The 19,265-nt window shown below is 50.5% G+C and overlaps 1 protein-coding gene across 1 annotated transcript; it reads right to left on the bottom strand.

Annotated features, from left to right (window-relative positions):
- Positions 1-1,984: 1,984 nt before the first annotated feature.
- On the bottom strand, positions 1,985-18,484 carry LOC144785679 (phytanoyl-CoA dioxygenase domain-containing protein 1-like). Its single transcript, XM_078664474.1, has 6 exons — positions 18,307-18,484; positions 17,962-18,178; positions 16,507-16,598; positions 7,207-7,346; positions 5,282-5,386; positions 1,985-2,422 (listed from the first exon to the last, which is right to left on the bottom strand). The coding sequence occupies exons 1-6, from the start codon at positions 18,434-18,436 to the stop codon at positions 2,315-2,317; spliced, it is 792 nt and encodes a 263-aa protein (XP_078520600.1). The 5' UTR covers positions 18,437-18,484; the 3' UTR covers positions 1,985-2,314.
- Positions 18,485-19,265: the final 781 nt, after the last annotated feature.

Raw genomic sequence — 19,265 nt, 5'->3', positions numbered from 1 at the left:
GAGGGGAACACATGGAACGCTCTCACATATTATGTTAGAGAATAGGGTGCCAGAGGGAACCTCTTACCTCATACGCCAAACAGCAGAGATATGGGAACTAGTGATTAAGAAGGTGTTTAAAAAGCCTATATCAAACAAGAAGAGAGGGGGACCAAGAGCTTATTATGGTCCAGTGCTCGTGCTCCGAAATCTAATGCTTTAACCGAGAAGGGGGTCACTGTTCCATCTGTGTGGGTGCTAAATAGTCACCTTCACAGCGAAAATGAGAGAGTTGAACAAAGTAGAAGGTTTTAGGGAAAGAATAACTAGGCTAGGTCCGGGACCCTCTTCGTGTGGGATGGAGGAAAGGGAAAGACACTTCTTGTCTCTTGGTGCCCCCACACACCCCGAGGGATATCATGCTCCTCGTCGGGCCTCACTGCAATTCCCTACGGGTCCCCCGGAAGGGTCACTTTAGAGGGGCTCTTTTTAAGAGAACAGCTGTTATATGAGTGTGGGTATGTGGAGAGGGTCCTCTGTGTACACTGAATGTGTGTGTGTGTGTGGTGAGCTGAAAATAGCTAAGGGATTCCAAAAAAGGGAATTTATTAGTAGTATAGGTACCCTTGTCATGCTAAAAACCAGAAGTTGTGCGTTACACCATGGGTAGTAATGTACCCTGGGTAACAGAAAGAGTGGTCAGGTCGACATGTTTCTCGCTCAGACAGTCATAATGCTCCTAAGCGCTTCATCAGGACCAGAGAAATCAAGTGAAAGGTGCAGTGAGTGAGTGCAAGTGTTGGGGGTATACTAGCCCCCAATGTTAATGGAGCGAGGGGGAGCTGTGCAAATTACAGCACCGCTGTGACCAGATAGTTGGTCTACTCTAAAAGGAGACCTATGGTAGAGTGGAGAATTACTCCATGGGTAGCGGCATAGGTATCCCCGTAGATTCACGTGTGTTTTTTGATCATCAGTTGCTTCTTAGCACCTGCCCCACCATACGCCGGCCCTGAGATGCACACAAGGCGCCCTCCCCATGGCCAATCTTGGTTTTGAAAATGGTAGTCTGTATTTTACAGTGGGTGTATCAAAGATTATATTAGAGTGTGAGGAGGTGCATCAGATTTTGACGTTGATGATGTAATCAGTGATGTCATTTGAGATGTCATCAGTGATGTCACTAACCATGTCATGAATGATGTAATATGTGACGTAATCAGGAGTGCATTGCGAAGATGCTAATTATAGTTAGCTCTACTAACTATAAAGGGCGAATTTCTATGGTTTTGTACGAGTGAAATGTCCAACTAACTATAACGTCCCTGAAACCTATGGTTTTTTCAGTGAATATATATATATATATATATATATACATACATATATTTTTACAAAGAATAGAGGTTGCCCCCAGACAAAGGGCACTCTCAGCAGATTTATTTCTAAAAAGAAAAGAAAAACTTTGGTGAATCACATGTACCCAGCAGTCCGGTGCTGACGAGTTTCGGGCTTCACACACTTTGTCAGAGGCATCCTGCATGAAAACTGCAACATTACTACAGGATATATCCCCTCTTTTATGGCAATCATAGGTATACATATATAGCCAGTCAATGAGACTAGAATACAATGATCGATGTGTAACAATGCAAGCTTGTTAGTTAGGCCAGTGGCGATGAGGAAGGCTGATGGTGGTCGTAGTGGGACGTCCCCTAGACTTCTATATCGAAGTAAATTGATCTAGAGTATCTTATGTACCGGCATGTATCCAAATTCATGCTTAAAATGAGACCAGCCTCCTCGTTACATATTTCTCAAGCTGGAATCATCTAGATGTGTTGAAAATCAAAAGTGGTACTCTTATCCAAAATGTATTGATACCTTTTTATTTTACTTTTGTAGAAAAAGAATACAAAAAGACATTCACACTTTTGTAAATCTGTCTTCCAGCTGTATGTTTAGCTCAATAAATAAACCTTAATAAAATAGAATTACATATAGTCAGGCAGCTGAGATTCCAAAACAGGATGCAGGCTTGTGTTTTCTGATGAAAGTGCAATGCAGTGCAAAAAGGAATTCACATTATCAATTTCTGACACCGCAATTGTTTGTTTTACGGTAACAGTTGCAGCACCTTTTGGCCTACCATCCGAACATTATTGTAGCCAATATTGAGGCTCACTGCAAGATGTTAAAAAAGAGGAAATACATATTTGAACCTATAGGGCTCCATCTGAGATCAGGAATGAACCTGCACCCTGCAGCAGCATGTTACTGGCAGTTATGAACCACATGAAGAGAGGAAGGTGTCTCCTGATGATGCTCTGCAGAGGTGTCAGAAGGTCTTGGAGAAAAAGTTGGGTGCATGATCTGTAAAGTGCTGGAATTCATCTGTTCCTGCAACAAGCACGGTGGCGGGGAAGGAGCGGGGGCGCTCGGGGTCCTGGAATCAGAGAGGAGAGAAGTGCATTAGAATGAGGGCATTCAGACGTGGGAGAATACAAGACCTTATCATAGAGACCTACACTGGTGTCGTGTAGTGAGGGAGAAAAGTGCATGATCAACCGAATCTCTAAAACGTGTACTCTGCAACAATAACTAACCATAAACCTTCCCTCTCTTTCAAAACAGCCTAAGAGCCAACGCTAGCTAAATCCCCAAACTATCTAGCATTCAAACCTGCCTCTCTTATAGAACAACCTAACTACCCAAACTATCTAAATCCCCAAACTATTGAACCTTCAAACCTGCCTCTCTTATAGAACAACCTAACTACCCAAACTATCTAAATCTCCAAACTATTGAACCCTCAAACCTGCCTCTCTTATATAACTAACAACCAAAACTATCTAAATCTCCAAACTATTGAACCTTCAAACCTGCCTCTCTTATAGAACAACCTAACTACCCAAACTATCTAAATCCCCAAACTATTGAACCTTCAAACCTGCCTCTCTTATAGAACAACCTAACTACCCAAACTATCTAAATCCCCAAACTATTGAACCTTCAAACCTGCCTCTCTTATAGAACAACCTAACTACCCAAACTATCTAAATCCCCAAACTATTGAACCTTCAAACCTGCCTCTCTTATAGAACAACCTAACTACCCAAACTATCTAAATCCCCAAACTATTGAACCTTCAAACCTGCCTCTCTTATAGAACAACCTAACTACCCAAACTATCTAAATCCCCAAACTAACATTCAAACCTCCCTCTCTAATAGAAAAACCTAACTACCCAAACTATCTAAATCCCCACACTATTGAACCTTCAAACCTGCCTCTCTTATATAACTAATGACCATAACTATAAAAATCCCCAAACTATTGAACTTTCAAACCTGCCTCTCTTATATAACTAACAACCCAAACTATCTAAATCCCCAAACTATTGAACCTTCAAACCTGCCTCTCTTATATAACTAACAACATAAACTATCAAACTCCCCAAACTATTGAACCTTCAAACCTGCCTCTCTTATATAACTAACAACATAAACTATCAAACTCCCCAAACTATTGAACCTTCAAACCTGCCTCTCTTATAGAACAACCTAACTACCCAAACTATCTAAATCCCCAAACTATTGAACCTTCAAACCTGCCTCTCTTATAGAACAACCTAACTACCCAAACTATCTAAATCCCCAAACTAACATTCAAACCTCCCTCTCTAATAGAAAAACCTAACTACCCAAACTATCTAAATCCCCACACTATTGAACCTTCAAACCTGCCTCTCTTATATAACTAACGACCATAACTATAAAAATCCCCAAACTATTGAACTTTCAAACCTGCCTCTCTTATATAACTAACAACCCAAACTATCTAAATCCCCAAACTATTGAACCTTCAAACCTGCCTCTCTTATATAACTAACAACATAAACTATCAAACTCCCCAAACTATTGAACCTTCAAACCTGCCTCTCTTATATAACTAACAACATAAACTATCAAACTCCCCAAACTATTGAACCTTCAAACCTGCCTCTCTTATAGAACAACCTAACTACCCAAACTATCTAAATCCCCAAACTATTGAACCTTCAAACCTGCCTCTCTTATAGAACAACCTAACTACCCAAACTATCTAAATCCCCAAACTAACATTCAAACCTCCCTCTCTAATAGAAAAACCTAACTACCCAAACTATCTAAATCCCCACACTATTGAACCTTCAAACCTGCCTCTCTTATATAACTAATGACCATAACTATAAAAATCCCCAAACTATTGAACTTTCAAACCTGCCTCTCTTATATAACTAACAACCCAAACTATCTAAATCCCCAAACTATTGAACCTTCAAACCTGCCTCTCTTATATAACTAACAACATAAACTATCAAACTCCCCAAACTATTGAACCTTCAAACCTGCCTCTCTTATATAACTAACAACATAAACTATCAAACTCCCCAAACTATTGAACCTTCAAACCTGCCTCTCTTATAGAACAACCTAACTACCCAAACTATCTAAATCCCCAAACTATTGAACCTTCAAACCTGCCTCTCTTATAGAACAACCTAACTACCCAAACTATCTAAATCCCCAAACTAACATTCAAACCTCCCTCTCTAATAGAAAAACCTAACTACCCAAACTATCTAAATCCCCACACTATTGAACCTTCAAACCTGCCTCTCTTATATAACTAACGACCATAACTATAAAAATCCCCAAACTATTGAACTTTCAAACCTGCCTCTCTTATATAACTAACAACCCAAACTATCTAAATCCCCAAACTATTGAACCTTCAAACCTGCCTCTCTTATATAACTAACAACATAAACTATCAAACTCCCCAAACTATTGAACCTTCAAACCTGCCTCTCTTATATAACTAACAACATAAACTATCAAACTCCCCAAACTATTGAACCTTCAAACCTGCCTCTCTTATATAACTAACGACCATAACTATAAAAATCCCCAAACTATTGAACTTTCAAACCTGCCTCTCTTATATAACTAACAACCCAAACTATCTAAATCCCCAAACTATTGAACCTTCAAACCTGCCTCTCTTATATAACTAACAACATAAACTATCAAACTCCCCAAACTATTGAACCTTCAAACCTGCCTCTCTTACATACCTAACAACCAAAACTATCTAAATCCCCAAACACACACAGGTGCGAGTAGAAATGCGCGCACACAAACACACGTGCATGGATGCACACACACAAGCACATACAGTCCACATTGTCACTCTTGTCGTCTAATAAACCCACTGACACACAACCATACTCAGACAGTATGAAGGAGAGGATTGTACTCACCTCCACGGGGTAGGCTGTGGTGGGGACGTAGCGAATAACGAAGCCACATCTGCGTCTGTGGGACGTGTTCGGTTCACTGGCGTGGACTGTCAGCCCGTCGTGGATCTGACGAGAGAAATGCTGGATATTAGCCGTGCTTATCTGCCAAAAATGTAAGTGCCAGCGCCCAATGTGTTACTCACTGGTCCACTGCAGCTGGCACTGCCCGCGTCACTTTTTTACCTTGAAGTTTTGTCGTTTTTTTAAAGCTATATTAAATCATTTAGTTCTCTACTAAAGAACGTTAGTTAAAAATACACACACACTGCCACCATGTGGTGGTTTATCAGACCTATGAGCCTGTGTTTACAGAAACGGTACAAAAGGGGGTGGTGATGGACGGAGCATCTGAATCAATCAAACACTCACACCCAGTCAACAGATCTGGGTTTAATCCATCACGTTCTTTAGCCCACTCTGTCACCCCAGTTCAGACATGGCTATATGCAAATCAGTCTGACCCTGTGCCTCATGGGAACAGTCCAGCCCGAACTTCCAAGCCATGTCTTCCCTGGACCGGAAACAAGCTTCCAAGGACCGGTTTCTGGCATTCCAGCCGTCTTCAGCCCGGCTTGCTTGAATCCAGTGGCAAAGTGAGCAAGGGACTCACGTCTGAGCATACCCTGCCACACTTATGGCGGCCAAAGCGGTACAAAAGGGGGTGGTGATGGACAGAGCATCTGAATCAATCAAACACTCACACCCAGTCAAAATATCTGGGTTTAATCCATCACCGTTCTTTAGCCCACTCAGCCACCCCAGTTCAGACATGGCTATATGCAAATCAGTCTGACCCTGTGCCTCATGGGAACAGTCCAGCCCGAACTGCCAAGCCATGTCTTCCCTGGACCGGAAACAAGCTTCCGAGGACCGGTTTCTGGCATTCCAGCCGTCTTCAGCCTGGCTTGCTTGAATCCAGTGGCAAAGTGAGCAAGTGTTTACAGAAAAGCACCGGAAAACACAGGCGCAAATTAAGCACTGGATATGGGACAGAGAAAAGAGAGGCAGCGCCCTGAGGTGCACCTCAAGGGGAAACTGAGTACATAGTCCTGAGGCACCCCAAGGATAGGTGTGAGTGCACAGCGCTGGTGCACCTCCGGGGGAGCTGTGAGTACATGGTCTTGGTGCAACCCCCAAGGGGAGCTGTGAGTACACAGTGCGGGTGCACCCCAAGAAAAACTGTGAGTACAGAGTACACAGAGCTGACGCACCATCAAAGGAAGCATTGCGTACACAGTGCTGGTGCACCCCGTGAGGAGCTTTGAGTACACCGTGTGGGTGCACCTCGATGGTAAGCTGTGAGTACACAGTTCGGGTGCACTCCAGGGGGAGCTGTGAGTGCACAGTGCTGGTGCACCCCAGGGGGAGCTGTGAGTACACAGTGCGGGTGCACCTCAGAGGAGCTGTGAGTACACAGTGCGGGTGCACTCCAGGGGGAGCTGTGAGTACACAGTGCTGGTGCATGCCCAGGGGGAGCTCTGAGTACACAGTGCGGGTGGACCCGGGGGAGCTGTGAGTACACAGTGTGGGTGGACCCGGGGGAGCTGTGAGTACACAGTGCTGGCGCACCTTTAAGGGGGGGTAGTGAGTACACAGTTCTGGGGCACCTTTAAGGGGGTTGTGAGTACACAGTAATGGAGACAAAAGGCTCATTATGGGAAGGGCGTTGCCATAAATTGATGGATGTCTTGGCCCGCCCACTTACCGGCTGCCTCATTTATAAGTGGGGGAATCACTGGTCTGCCTGACACCCACAATGCACCGGGCTCGAGTATCATGGCTTTTCATGTTACTTCGTAACGTTGCAGTAACCCCCTGTTTGCCTGTGGGAATAACCACAACAGTGAGACATGAGTCCAGGAAACGACAGAGCGCTGTGAACTCACCGACATCTGCCCAGCCTGGAGAGGACACTCCACCGCCTTCTCTGCATCCACCAGGTGCCGCGGAATCTCCTGATTGGTGGACAGCAAGTTCCCGGGGGTCATTGCTGTGCGGTGCTCCAGGACACCTTGTTTGTGACTTCCTACAGAAGAAAGGGGGGTTGGAGTGAGGGGGCACTGATTCCTGGCCTGGGTACTCATGCAGTCCCCGCCTCTGTCTAAAATGAGGTGTCAGCACGGGCCACACCCACAATAATTATACACACATTTACCTTTAATTATCATGCGTGGAAAAGACTGCGTGGAAAAGGCATCTGCGTGGTAAAGGAAGTGTGGTAAAGTATGGGTGGAAAAGACTGCGTGGTAAAGGCATTTGCGTGGTAAAGGAAGCGTGGAAAAGACTGCGTGGTAAAGGCATCTGCGTGGTAAAGGCATGCGTGGAAAAGACGCGTGGTAATGGATGTTTTTCATCTAACAGAGGACTGCGGCTTCTAAATAAAGAGAGAGCCATCTCTGAACACTAGAACCCCCCGCGAGGACCCCGGTGATCTTTCATCGAGGCCTCACCAGCCCCCAGGAGTCCAGCCTCGGACACTAATCTGGGTGAAGATTGTAGGGTCATACTAGAGCCCTGTCTGACCAACCCTGTCCAATATCACTCTTTCAAGGCAGCGGTGCCCGTGTTTACAGGCAAAGACATCTCTGCCTGTAGAACCATAAGCAGCGTCCCTCTGTTAGAACCTCGTGTCCCCCCGCTCCAGCTGTACAGCAAAGCACGGGTCAGGGTTTTTGAATGGCTTTGAAAAAAGTTGGCCCGGGCACCCTGAAAAAAGAGCCCCACATTTGCGGATTGCGGGGAAGATGTACAAGGACTGACGCATCCCTGCAGATTAGCAGGGATGCGCCAGTAACGATGCGACACGCAATTCTATCCTTGCGCCACCACGGATGCGTCGCATTTACAATGCAGCACACTGTGGCGCATGGGATAGACAGATGTGTGTCGCATCTGATGGTGTAAGGTGGGTGCATGGCTGGAGTCATGTCGCAGGCCCGACGCAACTCCAGCAATGTTCAGGGACCGCCCATACCCTACGTGCTGCGCCACTCCTTACGCCTGCTTCAAGCAGACGTAAGCTTTCGTCGCAGCAGCCTCTGAAAAATGACTCCGTGAAATCTTGTAGATTTCACAGCGTCACTTTTACGAGGCTTTTGCCGACGGAACGCCAACCCTGAATACATTAAACCTGACGCAGGTTTAATGTGGTGCAGGGCTTTACAACGTGACGCATCTCCCTAGATGCGTCAGGTTGTAAATAAGTCGCAACGTGGCGCATGGTTTACGCCGCCGCTGCGTCACAGAAGTGACGCAACAGCGGCGTAAATGTGACGCAATTGGTTTGTAAATCTGCCCCCTGTCTTTTGTGTTATAAACAGAAGTTGGGGGATTTCTATAAGAGAGGTGTGTTTTATCTTAACTTGACTAAGATTTAAAAAATGCGATTGTTGCTAGGACTCTGTGTTGATGGATTAGTTTACACTGGTGAACCACCCGTGAATATAAGTGAGGCCACTTCTACTCAGCCCCCCTGCCCCTGCTCAATCTGCATACATTAATGGGCGGGGCCAGCCCGGGGCTGGGAATGATACCTCTGCCCCCTTGGTAAAAGGGGGGTAACGGAGGTCCATCTGCCTCCGCAAAGGCTGCTCAGGCCCCCACTGGGCGGAGCACCACAGACAGCCCATATCGGCCACCACGCTGCCCAAAAAAGCGGCCCACAGCTGCAACTCAGATACCGGCCCATCGCCCATTGCCCGAGTGCTCTTTTACCAATGCACCGTCTTCCATTCTGTATAACGCTCTCCCACATCCCTATGTTATGACACTGGGGCTCATTGTAAATGGATGCACTGTCTTCCATTCTGTATACCTCTCTCCCACATCCCTATGTCATGACACTGGGGCTCATTGTAAATGGATGCACTGTCTTCCATTCTGTATACCTCTCTCCCACATCCCTATGTCATGACATTGAGGCTCCTTGGTTAACAGATGGCCTCCCCTACTGTAAAGTCCTGTCCCATATCCCTATGTCATGACACTGGGGCTCAAGGTAAAGAGATGGCCTATCTATCTCCCATGCTGTGGAGCCCTGTCCCAGATCCCTATGTCACGACACTGGGGCTCAAGGTAAAGAGATGGCCTCTCTATCTCCCATGCTGTGGAGCCCTGTCCTAGATCCCTCTGTCACGACACTGGGGCTCAAGGTAAAGAGATGGCCTCTCTATCTCCCATGCTGTGGAGCCCTATCCCAGATCCCTATGTCACGACACTGGGGCTCAAGGTAAAGAGATGGCCTATCTATCTCCCATGCTGTGGAGCCCTGTCCTAGATCCCTGTGTCACGACACTGGGCTCAGGTAAAGAGATGGCCTATCTATCTCCCATGCTGTGGAGCCCTGTCCTAGATCCCTCTGTCACGACAAGCGCTGCGAGGCCTCAGGGCAGTTATGCGCTATACAAATGCAATTTTTCATTTCATTTCATTTCATTTCATTTCATTTCTGTCACGACACTGGGGCTCAGGGTAAAGAGATGGCCTCTCTATCTCCCATGCTGTGGAGCCCTGTCCTAGATCCCTATGTGATTACACTGGGGCTCAAGGTAAAGAGATGGCCTATCTATCTCCCATGCTGTGGAGCCCTGTCCCAGATCCCTCTGTCACGACACTGGGGCTCAAGGTAAAGAGATGGCCTCTCTATCTCCCATGCTGTGGAGCCCTGTCCCAGATCCCTCTGTCACGACACTGGGGCTCAAGGTAAAGAGATTGCCTATCTATCTCCCATGCTGTGGAGCCCTGTCCCAGATCCCTATGTCACGACACTGGGGCTCAAGGTAAAGAGATGGCGTCTCTATCTCCCATGCTGTGGAGCCCTGTCCCAGATCCCTCTGTCACGACACTGGGGCTCAGGGTAAAGAGATGCCTCTCTATCTCCCATGCTGTGGAGCCCTATCCTAGATCCCTATGTCACGACACTGGGGCTCAAGGTAAAGAGATGGCCTGTCTATCTCCCATGCTGTGGAGCCCTGTCCTGGATTCCTATGTGATTACATTGGGGCTCCAGGTAAAGAGATGGCCTATCTATCTCCCATACTGTGGAGCCCTGTCCCAGATCCCTATGTCACGACACTGGGGCTCAAGGTAAATAGATGGCCTCTCTATCTCCCATGCTGTGGAGCCCTGTCCTAGATCCCTATGTCACGACACTGGGGCTCAAGGTACAGAGATGGCCTCTCTATCTCCCATGCTGTGGAGCCCTGTCCTATATCCCTATGTGATTACATTGGGGCTCAAGGTAAAGAGATGGCCTCTCTATCTCCCATGCTGTGGAGCCCTGTCCTAGATCCCTCTGTCACGACACTGGGGCTCAAGGTAAAGAGATGGCCTATCTATCTCCCATGCTGTGGAGCCCTGTCCTAGATCCCTCTGTCACGACACTGGGGCTCAAGGTAAAGAGATGGCCTCTCTATCTCCCATGCTGTGGAGCCCTGTCCCAGATCCCTCTGTCACGACACTGGGGCTCAAGGTAAAGAGATGGCCTCTCTATCTCCCATGCTGTGGAGCCCTGTCCTAGATCCCTCTGTCACGACACTGGGGCTCAAGATAAAGAGATGGCCTCTCTATCTCCCATGCTGTGGAGCCCTGTCCTAGATCCCTATGTGATTACATTGGGGCTCAAGGTAAAGAGATGGCCTCTCTATCTCCCATGCTGTGGAGCCCTGTCCTAGATCCCTCTGTCCCGACACTGGGGCTCAAGGTACAGAGATGGCCTATCTATCTCCCATGCTGTGGAGCCCTGTCCCAGATCCCTCTGTCTCGACACTGGGGCTCAAGGTACAGAGATGGCCTATCTATCTCCCATGCTGTGGAGCCCTTTCCCAGATCCCTATGTCACGACACTGGGGCTCAAGGTAAAGAGATGGCCTCTCTATCTCCCATGCTGTGGAGCCCTGTCCTAGATCCCTCTGTCCTGACACTGGGGCTCAAGGTAAAGAGATGGCCTATCTATCTCCCATGCTGTGGAGCCCTGTCCTAGATCCCTCTGTCCCGACACTGGGGCTCAAGGTAAAGAGATGGCCTCTCTATCTCCCATGCTGTGGAGCCCTGTCCTAGATCCCTCTGTCACGACACTGGGGCTCAAGGTACAGAGATGGCCTCTCTATCTCCCATGCTGTGGAGCCCTGTCCCAGATCCCTCTGTCACGACACTGGGGCTCAGGGTAAAGAGATGGCCTCTCTATCTCCCATGCTGTGGAGCCCTGTCCTAGATCCCTATGTCACGACACTGGGGCTCAAGGTAAATAGATGGCCTCTCTATCTCCCATGCTGTGGAGCCCTGTCCTAGATCCCTATGTCACGACACTGGGGCTCAAGATAAAGAGATGGCCTCTCTATCTCCCATGCTGTGGAGCCCTGTCCTAGATCCCTCTGTCACGACACTGGGGCTCAAGATAAAGAGATGGCCTCTCTATCTCCCATGCTGTGGAGCCCTGTCCTAGATCCCTATGTGATTACATTGGGGCTCAAGGTAAAGAGATGGCCTCTCTATCTCCCATGCTGTGGAGCCCTGTCCTAGATCCCTCTGTCACGACACTGGGGCTCAAGGTAAAGAGATGGCCTATCTATCTCCCATGCTGTGGAGCCCTGTCCTAGATCCCTATGTCACGACACTGGGGCTCAAGATAAAGAGATGGCCTCTCTATCTCCCATGCTGTGGAGCCCTGTCCTAGATCCCTCTGTCATGACACTGGGGCTCAAGGTAAAGAGATGGCCTCTCTACCTCCCATGCTGTGGAGCCCTGTCCTAGATCCCTATGTCACGACACTGGGGCTCAAGATAAAGAGATGGCCTCTCTATCTCCCATGCTGTGGAGCCCTATCCTAGATCCCTATGTCACGACACTGGGGCTCAAGGTAAAGAGATGGCCTGTCTATCTCCCATGCTGTGGAGCCCTGTCCTGGATTCCTATGTGATTACATGGGGGCTCCAGGTAAAGAGATGGCCTATCTATCTCCCATACTGTGGAGACCTGTCCCAGATCCCTATGTCACGACACTGGGGCTCAAGGTAAATAGATGGCCTCTCTATCTCCCATGCTGTGGAGCCCTGTCCTAGATCCCTATGTCACGACACTGGGGCTCAAGATAAAGAGATGGCCTCTCTATCTCCCATGCTGTGGAGCCCTGTCCTAGATCCCTCTGTCACGACACTGGGGCTCAAGATAAAGAGATGGCCTCTCTATCTCCCATGCTGTGGAGCCCTGTCCTAGATCCCTATGTGATTACATTGGGGCTCAAGGTAAAGAGATGGCCTCTCTATCTCCCATGCTGTGGAGCCATGTCCTAGATCCCTATGTGATTACATTGGGGCTCAAGGTAAAGAGATGGCCTCTCTATCTCCCATGCTGTGGAGCCCTGTCCTAGATCCCTATGTCACGACACTGGGGCTCAGGGTAAAGAGATGGCCTCTCTATCTCCCATGCTGTGGAGCCCTGTCCTAGATCCCTCTGTCACGACACTGGGGCTCAAGGTACAGAGATGGCCTATCTATCTCCCATGCTGTGGAGCCCTGTCCCAGATCCCTCTGTCCCGACACTGGGGCTCAAGGTACAGAGATGGCCTATCTATCTCCCATGCTGTGGAGCCCTGTCCTAGATCCCTCTGTCACGACACTGGGGCTCAAGATAAAGAGATGGCCTCTCTATCTCCCATGCTGTGGAGCCCTGTCCTAGATCCCTATGTGATTACATTGGGGCTCAAGGTAAAGAGATGGCCTATCTATCTCCCATGCTGTGGAGCCCTGTCCCAGATCCCTCTGTCACGACACTGGGGCTCAAGGTAAAGAGATGGCCTCTCTATCTCCCATGCTGTGGAGCCCTGTCCTAGATCCCTATGTCACGACACTGGGGCTCAAGGTAAAGAGATGGCCTCTCTATCTCCCATGCTGTGGAGCCCTGTCCTAGATCCCTCTGTCACGACACTGGGGCTCAAGGTAAAGAGATGGCCTCTCTATCTCCCATGCTGTGGAGCCCTGTCCTAGATCCCTATGTCACGACACTGGGGCTCAAGGTAAAGAGATGGCCTATCTATCTCCCATGCTGTATAGGCCTGTCCCAGATCCCTCTGTCACGACACTGGGGCTCAAGGTAAAGAGATGGCCTCTCTATCTCCCATGCTGTGGAGCCCTGTCCTAGATCCCTATGTCACGACACTGGGGCTCAAGGTAAAGAGATGGCCTCTCTATCTCCCATGCTGTGGAGCCCTGTCCTAGATCCCTATGTCACGACACTGGGGCTCAAGGTAAAGAGATGGCCTCTCTATCTCCCATGCTGTATAGGCCTGTCCCAGATCCCTCTGTCACGACACTGGGGCTCAAGGTAAAGAGATGGCCTCTCTATCTCCCATGCTGTGGATCACTGTCCCAGATCCCTCTGTCACGACACTAGGGCTCAAGGTAAAGAGATGGCCTATCTATCTCCCATGCTGTGGAGCCCTGTCCTAGATCCCTCTGTCACGACACTGGGGCTCAAGGTAAAGAGATGGCCTCTCTATCTCCCATGCTGTGGATCACTGTCCCAGATCCCTCTGTCACGACACTAGGGCTCAAGGTAAAGAGATGGCCTATCTATCTCCCATGCTGTGGAGCCCTGTCCCAGATTCCTATGTCACGACACTGGGGCTCAAGGTAAAGAGATGGCCTCTCTATCTCCCCTGCTGTATAGGCCTGTCCCAGATCCCTCTGTCACGACACTGGGGCTCAAGGTAAAGAGATGGCCTATCTATCTCCCATGCTATGGAGCCCTGTCCCAGATCCCTCTGTCACGACACTGGGGCTCAAGGTAAAGAGATGGCCTATCTATCTCCCATGCTGTGGAGCCCTGTCCCAGATCTCTATGTCACAACACTGGGGCTCAAGGTAAAGAGATGGCCTATCTATCTCCCATGCTGTGGAGCCCTGTCCCAGATCCCTCTGTCACGACACTGGGGCTCAAGGTACAGAGATGGCCTCTCTATCTCCCATGCTGTGGAGCCCTGTCCTAGATCCCTATGTCACGACACTGGGGCTCAAGGTAAAGAGATGGCCTATCTATCTCCCATGCTGTATAGGCCTGTCCCAGATCCCTCTGTCACGACACTGGGGCTCAAGGTAAAGAGATGGCCTCTCTATCTCCCATGCTGTGGAGCCCTGTCCCAGATCCCTATGTCACGACACTGGGGCTCAAGGTAAAGAGATGGCCTCTCTATCTCCCATGCTGTGAAGCCCTGTCCTAGATCCCTATGTCACGACACTGGGGCTCAAGGTAAAGAGAAGGCCTCTCTATCTCCCATGCTGTATAGGTCTGTCCCAGATCCCTCTGTCACGACACTGGGGCTCAAGGTAAAGAGATGGCCTCTCTATCTCCCATGCTGTGGATCACTGTCCCAGATCCCTCTGTCACGACACTGGGGCTCAAGGTAAAGAGATGGCCTCTCTATCTCCCATGCTGTAGATCACTGTCCCAGATTCCTATGTCACGACACTGGGGCTCAAGGTAAAGAGATGGCCTCTCTATCTCCCCTGCTGTGGAGCCCTGTCCCAGATCCCTATGTCACGACACTGGGGCTCAAGGTAAAGAGATGGCCTATCTATCTCCCATGCTGTGGAGCCCTGTCCTAGATCCCTATGTCACGACACTGGGGCTCAAGGTAAAGAGATGGCCTATCTATCTCCCATGCTGTGGAGCCCTGTCCCAGATCCCTATGTCACGACACTGGGGCTCAAGGTAAAGAGATGGCCTATCTATCACCCATGCTGTGGAGCCCTGTCCTAGATCCCTCTGTCACGACACTGCGGCTCAAGGTAAAGAGATGGCCTCTCTATCTCCCATGCTGTGGAGCCCTGTCCTAGATCCCTCTGTCCCGACACTGGGGCTCAAGGTAAAGAGATGGCCTCTCTATCTCCCATGCTGTGGAGCCCTGTCCTAGATCCCTCTGTCACGACACTGGGGCTCAAGGTAAAGAGATGGCCTCTCTATCTCCCATGCTGTGGAGCCCTGTCCCAGATCTCCATGTCACGACACTGGGGCTCAAGGTAAAGAGATGGCCTATCTATCTCCCATGCTGTGGAGCCCTGTCCTAGATTCCTCTGTCACGACACTGGGGCTCAAGGTAAAGAGATGGCCTCTCTATCTCCCATGCTGTGGAGCCCTGTCCCAGATCCCTATGTCACGACACTGGGGCTCAAGGTAAAGAGATGGCCTATCTATCTCCCATGCTGTGGAGCCCTGTCCTAGATTCCTCTGTCACGACACTGGGGCTCAAGGTAAAGACATGGCCTATCTATCTCCCATGCTGTGGAGCCCTGTCCCAGATCCCTGTGTCACGACACTGGGGCTCAAGGTAAAGAGATGGCCTATCTATCTCCCATGGTGTGGAGCCCTGTCCTTGATTCCTCTGTCACGACACTGGGGCTCAAGGTAAAGAGATGGCCTATCTATCTCCCATGCTGTGGAGCCCTGTCCCAGATCCCTATGTCACGACACTGGGGCTCAAGGTAAAGAGATGGCCTCTCTATCTCCCATGCTGTGGAGCCCTGTCCTAGATCCCTATGTCACGACACTGGGGCTCAAGATAAAGAGATGGCCTCTCTATCTCCCATGCTGTGGAGCCCTGTCCTAGATCCCTCTGTCACGACACTGGGGCTCAAGGTACAGAGATGGCCTATCTATCTCCCATGCTGTGGAGCCCTGTCCCAGATCCCTATGTCACGACACTGGGGCTCAAGGTAAAGAGATGGCCTCTCTATCTCCCATGCTGTGGAGCCCTGTCCTAGATCCCTCTGTCACGACACTGGGGCTCAAGGTACAGAGATGGCCTATCTATCTCCCATGCTGTGGAGCCCTGTCCCAGATCCCTCTGTCACGACACTGGGGCTCAAGGTAAAGAGATGGCCTATCTATCTCCCATGCTGTGGAGCCCTGTCCCAGATCCCTCTGTCACGACACTGGGGCTCAAGGTACAGAGATGGCCTATCTATCTCCCATGCTGTGGAGCCCTGTCCCAGATCCCTATGTCACGACACTGGGGCTCAAGGTACAGAGATGGCCTCTCTATCTCCCATGCTGTGGAGCCCTGTCCTAGATTCCTCTGTGATTACATTGGGGCTCACCAGTAGAGTATTAGCCCATCCCCCATTCTCAGCCAATCAGTGTTAAAGCTCCAGGCTGTTGTGATGCATGCATTGACTATGGGAGTTTATCCACACCTGGAATAACCTGCAGGACACCATTCTCTGCGTCTACGTCATCCAGGGCAAGCCACACCGAGGCCACCGGGCCCCCCTCGAAGCCCCAATACCTGGAAGTAAAAGGAGGAGGACGCTGTCAGCCACACATCCGCAAACCCCGGGGCATGAGGGCACAGGATAGCACATGAGGGCACAGGATAGCACATGAGGGCACATGAGGGCACATGAGGGCACAGGATAGCACATGAGGTCACAGGATGGCACATGAGGGCACAGGGTGGCACATGAGGGCACAGGAGGGCACAGGATGGCACATGAGGGCATATGATGGCACATGAGGGCACAGGATGGCACATGACGGCATAGGATGGCACATGAGGGCACAGGATGGCACATTAGGGCACAGGATGGCACATGAGGGCACAGGATGGCACATGAGGGCACATCATAGCACATGAGAGTTCAGGATGACACATGAGGGCACAGGATGGCACATGAGGGCACAGGATGGCACATAAATGTATAGGATGGCACAGGATGGCACATGATGATACAGAATAACCCATGAGAGCACAGTATGGCACATGAGGGCACAGGATAGCACATGAGGGTACAGAATGGTACATGAGGGCACAGGATGGAACATGATGGTACAGGATAATACAAGAGAGCACATTATGGCACATGAGGGCACAGGATGGCTATTGATGACACAGGATGGCACATCAAGGCATGGATGGCACATTTTAACACATGAGGGCACAGGATGGCATATGATGGCACAGGATGGCATACAAAGGGCATAGGATAACACATGAAGGGACAGGATGGCAGATGATGGCACAGGATGGTGCATGAGGGCATAATAATCCACAGGATATCAAATGAGGGCACAGGATAGCACATGAGGGCACAGGATGGCACATGAGGGTACAGGAGGGCACATGAGGGCACAGGAGGGCACATGAGGGCACAGGAGGGCACATGAGGGCACAGGATGGCACAAGAGGACACACGATAGCACATGAGGGGAGAGGGTGACACATGAGGGCGCAGGATAGCACATGATGGCACAGGATGGCATACAAAGGGCATAGGATAACACATAAAGGGACAGGATGGCAGATGATGGCACAGGATGGTGCATGAGGGCATAATAAGCCACATGACGGCACATGAGGGCACAGGATGACACAGGGTGATGTGTGCCTGGTAGTGCAGCCAGCCCTATGCCCTCATGTACTGCCTAGATGAAAGATGTTGTAATCTACGCTGTGTGTGCCCCCCCCGCACCGCCCTTTGTATTAAACACCACATGGTGCCCACCAGGTAGCCTGTTAATCAGACCTCACCAGGCTCAGGGGGCAGGAATGCCATCCTTTGGCCTTACCCTTGAAGTGCAAACAGACACATCCCCCCTGCTGAGCCCTCCCCTCCCCCACCCTGGAGCCAGCACCCCGCAGTCTGACTTACTTGATGTCCTGGTGCCAGGCCACGTAGGGGGCGCTGTGCCCGCGGTGGGGCACGTCGGAGGCCGGGTATTTACAGATGAACCTGGAGTCCAGCAGGACCACGTGGGGCCCCAGCACGGCGGTGATGGCCTGGAGGGTGTGCGGGTGGGTGGCGAGGCCCAGCACCCACGGCAGGCGCAGGTGGGCGTTGTGCAGGCTGTACTGGGCGTGCTCCTTCCCTGCAGGCGGGGAAGCAAAAGACACACAGATGATGGACGGATGCAAAGCAAATCAAACATTCACCCCCAGGATGACGCAAGGCCCCATACATGAGCCCCAGAGATAAGGCTGCCCTCCCTGCACCTACCAAACTCCTGCTCCAGCGCCTCGAAGCCCCTCCTGGCGGCCTCCAGCTCCTCCGGGGCCAGCACTGGCACTGACGTCAGGAAGCCCCGGGCGTCATACAGGGTCTTCAGGGGCTGAGGGTCCGCCTCCATGATGAGGGGGGGCGAGGACTCGGACCCCGCTTCTGGTGCCGCCGGGCTCGTGAGAGCTGAGCCCCAGATGTGGATATGTTCCTCTGGCACCGGAGCTCCAGATGTTGTCCTTCACCTCCAGAGGTGCTGATGCTCCAGGCGTGTCCCTCTGGCCCCGGAGCTCCAGATGTTGTCCTTCACCTCCAGAGGTGCTGATGCTCCAGGCGTGTTCCTCTGGCACCGGACTCCAGATGTTGTCCTTCACCTCCAGAGGTGCTGATGCTGCAGGCGTGTTCCTCTGGCACCGGACTCCAGATGTTGTCCTTCACCTCCAGAGGTGCTGATGCTCCAGGTGTGTTCTTCTGGCACCGGAGCTCCAGATGTTGTCCTTCACCTCCAGAGGTGCTGATGCTGCAGGCGTGTTCTTCTGGCACCGGAGCTCCAGATGTTGTCCTTCACCTCCAGAGGTGCTGATGCTGCAGGCGTGTTCTTCTGGCACCGGAGCTCCAGATGTTGTCCTTCACCTCCAGAGGTGCTGATGCTGCAGGCCTGATCTTCTGGCTCCCAAGACGCAGGTGCTCCAGATGTGGCCCTGTGGCTCCCCAGCTGCTGGAGATTCTGTACCCTGGTATTCAAGAGCTCCAGATGTTGTCCTTCACCTCCAGAGGTGCTCCAGATGTGGCCCTGTGGCTCCCCAGATGCTGGGGATTCTGTACCCTGGGATTCAAGAGCTCCAGATGTGGTTCCTCCTGCCCCTTGCAGTGCTGGAGCTCCAGATGTTGGTGGGGGTCACTGCCGCTGCTGTCCACCCTCCTCTGCCTCGGCATCTTATGTAGGGCCGCTCAGACCC

Source organism: Lissotriton helveticus, chromosome 10, assembly GCF_964261635.1.
Source record: "Lissotriton helveticus chromosome 10, aLisHel1.1, whole genome shotgun sequence".
NCBI classification, from domain to species: Eukaryota; Metazoa; Chordata; class Amphibia; order Caudata; family Salamandridae; genus Lissotriton; species Lissotriton helveticus.
The sequence above is the reverse complement of the archived record's forward strand: the minus strand, read 5'-3'. Positions and strand labels throughout refer to the sequence as shown.

Bases quoted from the DNA above. Each gene is read 5' to 3' on its own strand.
- LOC144785679 (XM_078664474.1), bottom strand. From the start codon at position 18,436: ATGGAGGCGGACCCTCAGCCCCTGAAGACCCTGTATGACGCCCGGGGC. The intron at 18,179-18,306 runs GTAGGTGCAGGG...CCCCGCCTGCAG, and splicing joins GGCGCTGGAGCAGGAGTTTG to GGAAGGAGCACGCCCAGTAC. The intron at 5,387-7,206 runs GTGAGTTCACAG...TTCTCTCGTCAG, and splicing joins TCCAGGCTGGGCAGATGTCG to ATCCACGACGGGCTGACAGT.